General features: G+C 37.4%; 1 protein-coding gene across 1 annotated transcript in view; it reads left to right on the top strand.

Annotated features, from left to right (window-relative positions):
* Positions 1-9,824, top strand: part of LOC102500060 (phosphatidylinositol-binding clathrin assembly protein-like) — a 46,453-nt gene that overhangs the window by 5,900 nt on the left and 30,729 nt on the right. Inside the window, exons 3-8 of the mRNA XM_006171072.1 lie at positions 225-300; positions 2,089-2,191; positions 2,696-2,789; positions 2,911-3,022; positions 4,008-4,114; positions 5,270-5,311. Of these exons, the coding sequence (XP_006171134.1) occupies positions 225-300; positions 2,089-2,191; positions 2,696-2,789; positions 2,911-3,022; positions 4,008-4,114; positions 5,270-5,311 (534 nt within the window). The remainder of the gene's footprint in view (positions 1-224; positions 301-2,088; positions 2,192-2,695; positions 2,790-2,910; positions 3,023-4,007; positions 4,115-5,269; positions 5,312-9,824) is intronic.

A 9,824-nucleotide genomic window follows, 5' to 3' on the forward strand; every position in this document is an offset into this window, starting at 1 on the left:
TGAGCTTTAATGTTTAATCCTCATTTATATGGGAGAGTTGACACTGTACATCCTATGTTGGCTAGCCCAGGATACGATTGTGCTCAACTTAATCAATGCTTCTGAAATGAATAGCAGCCATAGGATAGAATTAGATGAAGTATACTATAATAGATACACAATTTTTAATAAACTATATTTATATAGAGAAACTCACTTTAAATTTTGATACATTTGTTTGATAGCGTTTTATCCAGCATCTTTCATCTCGAAACTCTTTATTCACTTTACACAACTTCATGGATAACAGTGTCATAGAAGGTAAAATTATTATTTTATGGAAATATTTTTAAATGACAAGGAAGAAAAAAGTTTTAAATACCATGCTTAACTTTAAAAAGTCATTCTATGGACAAGCAGATGGTGTAATGGTTACATCACTGGACTCCCATGTAGTTTACTACAGTTCAAATCCTGGACCCGGTGGTTTACAACTCATGCCAGACAAATGTGCATGCGTGCCTAAAGATCCCAAGAGGAGAATGGAGAAGGGACTGCAGCATGGCCATCTCTCCTGGGAGGTGATTTCTTGCTTTCTGTCTCTGTCTCTGGTGAGGCCACGTGCACTATTACAAAATCTCTCTCTAAAAAATATGATAATAAAAAGAAAAAGCCACTCTGAATGATGGAAGTTGTGGTGTGTTGTACATTTTATGAAGGTAAATAATCCCTAAATTCATAGATATGACACATATTTTAGTGGTTACTAAGAATAACTGAATACATTACATACTAGAAACAGAGAAGTTAATGAGGCCTCCAGGCCTTTACTCAATGAAGCTTTGTCCAGCCTACCAAAAATCACAGCACACCATTATGCCATTTCTTGGAGTGAGTTTTATTTTTTTTGCTTTTCACCACCTGTCTCTGTGTTTTCTTTTTCCTTTGCATAATTGTCCACCAATGTAAACCCTATGAGGGCAGGAATTTTTATCTGCTTTGTTCATGGCTGAACAGTCAGCATTTAAGACAGGGCCTGGTTGGGACCAGCAGATGGCGAAATGCCTGTGTCGCTGGACTCCCATGTAATCAACTTCAGTTCGAGTCCCGGGCCCAGTGGCTTAAACTCACGCCCGGCGCGTGTGCATGTGTGCCCAAGATCCCGAGAGGAGAATGGAGGAGAAGGGATCATGGAGTGGCCATTCCCCCTTGGGGTGATTTCTCACTTTCTGTCTCTCTGTCTCTCTCTGTCTTTCTGGAGAGCACGCGTGCCCTATAGCAAAAAAAACTCTCCAAAAAAAAAAAAAAAAAAGATAAGGCCTGGCTTGTGGCAGGCATTGACCAATTGTTGAATGAATGAATAAGTTGAATAAAAGAATCAAGTTTATGGGGACCAGCAGTTAGCGTAATGGATGTCGCTGGACTCCCAAGTAGTCGACCGCGGTTTGCGTCCCGGACCCGGTGGCTTAAAACTCACGCCAGGCGCGTGTGCATGAGTGCCCAAGATCCCGGGAGGAGAATGGAGGAGAAGGGATTGCGGTGTGGCCATCCCCTCTCGGGGGTGATTTCTCGCTTTCTATCTCTGTCTCTCTGTCTGTCTGGCGAGTGCATGCATCCTATAGCAAAAATCTCTAAAAAAAAAAAAAAGGAATCAAGTTATGTAGTGAGAAGCTGAGTTTCTACTATGGCATTTAATTCTCCTTTATCTCTATGGAGTAGGGAGCAAGGGCATTTGGCGAGTGTAGGGAGGTTGGAGGATGAATGGCAGCAATGGGATGGTTAGAATAATAAAAATATTACGAATTTGCAATAGTTTCTGGAGAACTATCAAAGGAGCTGATAAAGTTCAATTACTTCCTCTTCAGAAATGTCCCTATTAGCACCACATCATGGGGTGACATCAAGGCTTGGGGAATTAAAAAATCATTTTTAACAGAAAGCTTGGGAAATGTTGGATGAGTTGATTAATAACAGCCATTCTAGCTTTTATGCTTCAAAGATATTGTTCAGGTATACAAGTGAATGTAGAATAATTGCTTGCATTTATTAATATAATTTAAATTGTTTATACTGGTTGAATTGGAAATTATTGAAATATCTTATTTTTAGGCTATACTATGTCAACCTTCATAAGACGATACAGTCGGTACCTGAATGAAAAGTCGCTTGCATATAGAATGATTGCATCTGACATCACAAAATCCAAGAGAGGGTAAATATCATTAGTTTGTGTTTTAGACTGTTGTTGTGTTGCTACAAAGAAATATGTGAGACTTGGTGATTTATAAAGTACCAAAGTTTATTTGGCTCATGATTCTGGTTCAAGAACATGGGTCCCGCATCTGCCTATCCTCTGGTACTGTCACAACATAGCCAAGAAAAAGCAGATCAGCAGCCATGAAGGATGAGGAAACAGAATTCCCCATTTCCTCTGTTTGTCCCTCCCAGTTGATTGAATAGTACCCTCCCATCAGGTCTCCCCTCTTAAAGATCTCACCACCTCCAGAAACATTACATTGGGTGCTAAGCTTCCAAACATGAACCTTTGAGGGAAAAACTGTTATCTAAATTATAGCAGTTTAAAGCAAGAAATACTAAAACATACACATATGCAGTCTGCTTTGTCAAAAACACAGCTCTTTTATATGATGCTAATATTGCAGTAATTCTCAAATCTTTAATTATTGCTATTTATGAATTTCTTTCTCTTTTATAGAACAGATGGTGTGATGAGAACTATGAATATCAGAGAGCTGCTAAACACACTTCGAGTTATTCAAACCCAGTTTGATGCTCTTCTTAAGTTTAATGTAAGAACTTCATAAATTCTCTTTTTGAAATATTAGTAAATGGCATTGTTTCACTATAGGTGGGACAAAAATTTTTTGAAAACACTGGTAGTGATTGATTACTCTTCTATTTAATTTTTAGGCAAATCCTGATGAACTAACTAATGGTGTAATACATGCTGCTTTTATGCTCCTCTTTAAAGACTCTCTTCGTCTCTTTGCAGCCTATAATGAAGGGATCCTTAATCTGCTAGGTAGGATAAAGAATAACCACTACTTTTTAAAAGATAAAACTGTAAAAATAATTTATTTGTAAAAATCTTTTGTCTCTACACCTAGATTCATATTTACCTTGTGTTAAAAATAAAACATCCTTTCAGGGTCATGTATACTTTTGAGTAATGAAATATTATTTTGAATTTTTGGTTAAAAACTGTTTATTTAAGAAATCCAGCAGGTGAAGTAATGGTTACGTCGCAGGACTCTCATGCAGTTGACAGTGGCTTGAGTCTCAAACCTGCCGGCTTAAAACTCACACTGGTTGTGCGTGTGTGCCCAAGATCCCGTGAAGAGAATGGAGGAGAAGGGATTGCGGTGGCGCCATCCCCCTGAGGCTGATTTCTCGCTTTCTGTCTCTCTGGCAAGCACACACACCGTATAGTAAAAATCTCTCTTTCTAAAAAAAAACAGTATTTAATTCCAGGACTTTTCAATTTCTATATAGAAACTGAATGATATTTATGGAAAATTTATTACGGAATCAACATGGGTTGCCATATTTATATATTATGCCATGGTGCTTATTTCTGCCAAGGTCAAATAACACAGTTCTGGCTTCCCTAAGAAGTTAAAGACTGTAGCATAAATTACTGTTATTGATTATACCCAAGCACTGTTTAGGCTTTTCAGAGAAGTTCTGAAATAATTTAGTCCTAACAATGATTATTTTCACTTCTGGACTAGAAGTTGCAGAAATTAAAATTGAAACTATTTTTGTATGTTATTAGATTTCATATATTCTCAACACCAGTAGTTACTCCATAAAAATCTGTTAATTATGAGGACTAAGCAGTGCTATTTCTTTAACAAAAACAGAAAATAACTGGATTAAAACTATAATCATTTTGAACAGGTTAAAGTAAACTCCAGAATCAACTTAAAATAGAATAATAATGGAGTGAAACTTGAAAATTGCTAGGATATTGGCTCCTTCATGGTAATTTTTCCCCCTACTTTTAGACAAGTATTTTGACATGAGGAAGAACCAATGCGAAGAAAGTTTGGATATTTACATGAAGTTCCTTGGAAGAACAACCAAATTGGCACAGTTTTTGAAAGTCGCAGAGGTACAGAAATCCATTTCTTTCCAAGATTTTACTATTTTGAACATTTCTGTTTTCTACATTAGTTTATGACTAAGCATAACTATACCTCCTCCCTCCACCACCATTACCACACTAGTACACCGAAATTGGTAGTAGATTTAATTATTTTGTAAACAGCAAAGTTAGAAACTAAAATTGTATACTTTTTTTTGAGAGGTTATTTTTTTAATTTAATTTAATTTTTTTTTCTATATGGTGCGTGCGCTCACCAGACAGAGAGAGACAGAGAGATAGAAAGCAAGAAATCACCCCCCCATGGGGGATGGCCACGCCGCAATCCTTTCTCCTCCATTCTCCTCTCGGGATCTTGGGCACGCACGCACACGCGCCCGGCATGAGCTTTAAGCCACCGGGTCCGGGACGCAAACCGCGGTCGATTACATGGGAGTCCAGTGATATAGCCATTACGCTAACTGCTGGTTCCTAAAATTGTATACTTTAAAGGTATTATCCAATACACCTGTGGTCCAAATCATTCCTAGTAGGACTTCCATTTGCCGCCATGAGAATAACCAGTACTGAGCTTACCCTCCTACCAGAAACAACTCTAAAATTGAAACAAAGTATATATGACCTAAGTCTTTTCAGGAGTGGACAATAGGTAGAGTATTTCACAGTCAGCAAGAAAAAGAAAAACATAGTTTAACCCCATTTGCACCCTGATTCTCAGAGGAACCCAAACAGGATAAATTCAAAGAGAACCACACCTAGACAAGTGGAGTCAAATTTCTGAAAACCAAAGAAAACAAAGATGTATTACCCATAGCAGAACAGCAATATGAATAATGGCTGACTTTTGGCTACCTGTAGAATGCATTTGTATATAATCCAAAATGCAGTTTAGCTTTTTCAGAAACAGCAGAGACTCAATATCCAGCAAGTCTTTTCTTTGAGTCTGTTCTTAGGATAAGTTGGGGCTTAAGTGTACAAGCGTACATAATTTAACCTGATGTGCTTTTCTTGGATCTCAATAGGTACCAGTGTAGAAAGGCATCATAATCTTGGAGTATTTCCTCTTTTATATACACAATGGTCTCTCAATTACTTTTTCGTGTCACCATTCCCTGCTGTAATGTGTATTTCTCCCCCTCTCCTTTTTTTTTTTGGTGAATTCAGCAAGTTGGAATTGACCAGAAGAATATCCCATATGTTACTCAGGTCAGTGTATCTCTCTTTGTATTTAAGTGACTTTTTGTCTTTATGTTTGCATGTTTATTCTATTAATCATCTTCTGAAATTTCATCCTTTACCATATGCTTAGACATGTATGTATTTTAATTTCTCATATATATATATATTGACTTATGGTATAACAAGGAGACCATTCTTTTTAAATGAACAGAACTGATCAGTGAAACAGTAAGGTATTTGGAGTAAAGAACTTAGGTTTAAGGGGTGTCTTGTCTACATTTCGGGTGTGTAATCTCAAGCAACTCATTTCTTTTTTCTGTTTTTTGTTTATGCAACAGAAAAATGGGTATAATGCCATTGTTTATCTCCTAGCAGTGTTGTGTTATTGGTCTATTCAGGCTTTCTATTTCTTCCTGGTTCAATCTTGGAAAATTATATGTGTCCAGAAATTTGTCCATCTTATCTAGGTTTTCTTGTTTGTGGGCATATAACTGTTCATAGTATTCTTTGATGATGCTTTGTATTTCTATTATGTTCGTTGTAATAGTCTCTGTTTCCTTGCTGATTTGATATATCTGGTTCCTTTTTCTGCTCTTGATTAATCTAGCTAATGATGTGTCAATTTTGTTTATCTTCTCAAAGACCCAGCTTTTGGTCTCATTTATTTTTTTTATTCTTTATTTCATTTATTTTTGCTCAAATCTTTATTATTTTTTTATCCTGGAATTTTGTTGTTGTTGCTTTTTGTTTGTTTGTTTTTGTTTTTTCCAGTTCCCTGAGTTGTGTCTTTAAGTTGTGTATTTACTGTCTTTCTGCTTTGTTCTTGTGGGCACTAATTGTTATGAACTTCCCTTTTATAACTGCTTTTGCTGTGCCCCATAGGTTATAAACACTTGTTTGTTCATTATCATTGGTTTCTATGAACGTTTTGATTTCAGACTTAATTTCTTCAGTAGTTGTAAAGTCATTCAGGGATAGGTTATTTAGTTTCCATGTGTTTGTGTATTTTCAAGGACTCATAATTGACTTCAAGTCTGATTCCATCATGGCAAGAAAAGATGCTTTCTATACATTTGAATTTTTAAAGGCTTGTTTTGTGCCCTATCATGTAGTTGATCTTCAAAAATGTTCCAGGTGGAGGTGAGGAAAAGTATATTTTGTGGTTGTTGAGTGAAACATTCTATAGATGTCTGTCAAGTCTATTTCATTTATGTTATCCTTTGGATCTTGTATCCCTTTGTCTTTTTGTTTTGTTTTTTTTTTTTTTTCTTATTTTTTTCCAGATGATCTGCCCAGAGGAGACAGTGGAGTGTTGAGATCCCCAATGACTATTGTGCTACAATCTATCTCTCCCTTGAGATCTAACAGTCTCTCTTTTATGTATCTAGGTGCTCCAATGTTGGATGTGTAGACATTTAAAAGTGTTATATCCTCTTGGTGAACAAGTCCTTTTAGTAATATGATGTCCTTCTTTGTTTCTTCTTACATCTTTTATCTTAAAGTCTATTTTTATATCAGTATTACAACTCCAGCCTTTTTTTGGTTTCCATATGCATGGAATATCTTTTTCCAGCCCTTCACTTTTAGTCTATGTATCTCTTTATCAGTGAAGTGTGTTTCTTGTAAGCAGTGTATAGATGGCTTCTTTTTTTTTTTTAAATCCATTCAACCAGTCTGTCTCTTTTAATAGAATTTAATCCATTAATATTTGACACTATTATTGATATTTCTGGACTTATTCCTGTCATTTTGTTAGCCATTTTCTTGGTCGACTTTGTTCTCTTATTTCCACTTGTCTCTCTTTAGTTTTCCTGATATAATACTCCCTTTAGTAATTCTTGTAGAGCTGGTCTAGTACTGGTGAATTCTTTCAGTTTTGATTTATCTGAGAATACTTTTATTTGTTCTTCCAATTGGAGGGATAATCTTGCTTGATATAGTATTCTTGTTTGAAATTATTTTTCTTTTAATGTTTTAAATACATCTTCCCATTCTTTACTGCATTGTTTCAGTTGAGAAGCCTGATGTTAGCCTAATGGGATGAACTTTATAAGTAACTTGACATTTCTCTCTTGCCATTTTTAGAATATTATCTTTGTCTTTGATTTTTACCAAACATTCCTTTCTGTACAGATAAGTACCAAGGAGACCTATACATAGACATCAAACCTCACAGAGTGGTCCACAATAGGAGCTGCTATTAGATGAAATGATACACAAATTTCTGATTGAGAAGTCACCTATCCAGTAATGGGGAGACAGACAATGAAACTCTCTGGGTTAGCAGGAGAGAAGATGGGTTTCATTGCCTAATAGAACTGAAACAAGTGAATTTCAACCAACATTCATTCACAAACATGTTTGACCCCTATTTATCCATAACACATGAGACACAATTCTAATCCCTGAATTCATGGAAAACAAAACAAAACAAAAATACAGAAGCATTACTAGATATATACCACAATGTAGTCCTCTGATTTTTCTCTACAATGACCTTGCTTCCTTGAAGTGGGTGGTGGAAGAAGAAATGGCACCTTTGTTGAGACCACAGCCTCAGCTATTTTAGGGGCATGGATGAACATTAACTGAGCAGCATCTGTGGCCTGAACTCTAAGGGGACATCTGCCAAGTGGAGCACTCAAGTAGAGGGCTGCATTTCTCATTGAGCCAAACCCTCTCCTCATTACCTCAGATCCAGGATTCCTGGATCAAAAGTGGAGTAGATGATTATGGAAGTCTGCAAAATGCAGGGTATGGGAGTGTCTGGGTAAACTTTCATGTAGATCCCTATTCATTCCTGTGCAAATCACCTAATTTTACTGCAGATCTTCCTTACCAGCCTGCTGGCTCTGGCCTTCTGTCAGTACAGAGAGTTATTACTTTTAAATTTAGATTAATATTTTATTTTCTCTTATTTTTACAATCACTGTATATCTTTACAACATTGAAAATGAATTTTCCAGCATGAATACTCTGTGTGTTAGTTCAGTCAAAGAAATTACCGAACACATTGTCATAACAGATCATTTTCCATATTTTTGTCTGTGGATTTTTTTCCCCTTGATTCCCCCCCTCACCCTCTCCTTTTCTGACCCTCCTCCCTCACTGTGTCTGGTATCCATAGTTGCTTTCCATGCTTTTATTCCCATCTTCTAATTTCTGCCATAAAGTGCAGACATTCATTATATACTGTGTGAGGACATACAATGCCTTTCTTTCATAGTCTGGCTTGTTTCACTTAGCAGTAAATCTTCCATATTTGTCCAATTTCTATCAAAAGCCATGGTCTCATTTTTTTAAATTTTATTTATTTATTTATTTATTTTATAGCTGAGTAGTATTCTATAGTGTATCTGTTCCACACTTTACAATCTATTCATCTGTTTGTGGGCATTTTGGTTGATTCCATGTCTTAGCAATTGTGAATAGTGCTGCAATAAACTTGGATGGGCAAATGGTTTTCCAACTGAGTGTATTTCTATCCTTTGGGTAGATACTTAAGAGTGGATTTACTTAGATCATGTGATAGTTCTATTTGTAGGTCTTTGAGGAACCTCCATATTGTTCTCCACAGGGGTCGTACTAATTTATATTCCCACCAACCATGTAGGAGAGTTCCCTTTTCATCTTGAGTTCACTTGGCAGACCTGTTCTGGTGATGAGGTGCTTTCTGGAATGTCCTTGAAACCCTGGGGTGGAGTGAAATGCAGGGCTACCTGGAGGAAGAAAGAGGAAAGAATTAAGTCAGCCCCACCTTTGCCCCATTCACCTGGAGGTCTGCTGGGAACATGCCCAGTTTCAAGGAGTTTTTCAGCCATTCTGCCCATAGGTCCCATGAAGGGTGTTAAGGTATTGCACCAGGACTGAGGACTTGCTAGTTTCTCCTTGTGGTTCTGATAGAATTTACCTTGTATGAGTTGGTGCTAACCTGCTAGGTTTAAACTACTCACCATTTGAGGAATCCCTTCTGGATCTTAGTTTCCTAAGAGGGACTCTCCTCCATTTTGTCAGTGCACTCTTTCTGCCCTAACTTGTACATTGTCTGGGAGCCACACAGTTGCCTACTGTGAGCGGCTGTCTGTGACTGTCCCTGTCCTTTCCACGACAACCTGCAATTCCTGTAGGGCACGACTCCTGGAAATGCATGTAGTAGGGGTCTGCTCTGTCTGCAAAATCTGATGATGCATTTTTATTTTTCACTAAAATAGTTCAGGCATACACATCTCCAGGCGACACTCCTCATCAGAGCTCCAGGGGCACAAACCCTGGACCTCCTGGACTGTTCCACCCTGAGGTGCACCCAGATACATCTTCCCACAGGTGGTGACCACCCTGTTTCTGTGGTTTGGGTGGCTGGAGGGCAACCTGTGTGTCTCACCAGGGAATTCTTACAGCTTTGTGTCTGCCTTTTTAAAGTCATGCACCTTGATGCGTTTTAAGTTTTCAGCTTTTCTAATCAGTTTTCTGCCAATCATGTCTGCTAAGATTGTGTGGCAGCTATCCACACAGTTGTAGCTGACAGTGACTTGTCTGAAAG

Source organism: Tupaia chinensis, unplaced genomic scaffold (genome assembly GCF_000334495.1).
Source record: "Tupaia chinensis unplaced genomic scaffold, TupChi_1.0 Scaffold149248_1, whole genome shotgun sequence".
Lineage (NCBI taxonomy): Eukaryota > Metazoa > Chordata > Mammalia > Scandentia > Tupaiidae > Tupaia > Tupaia belangeri.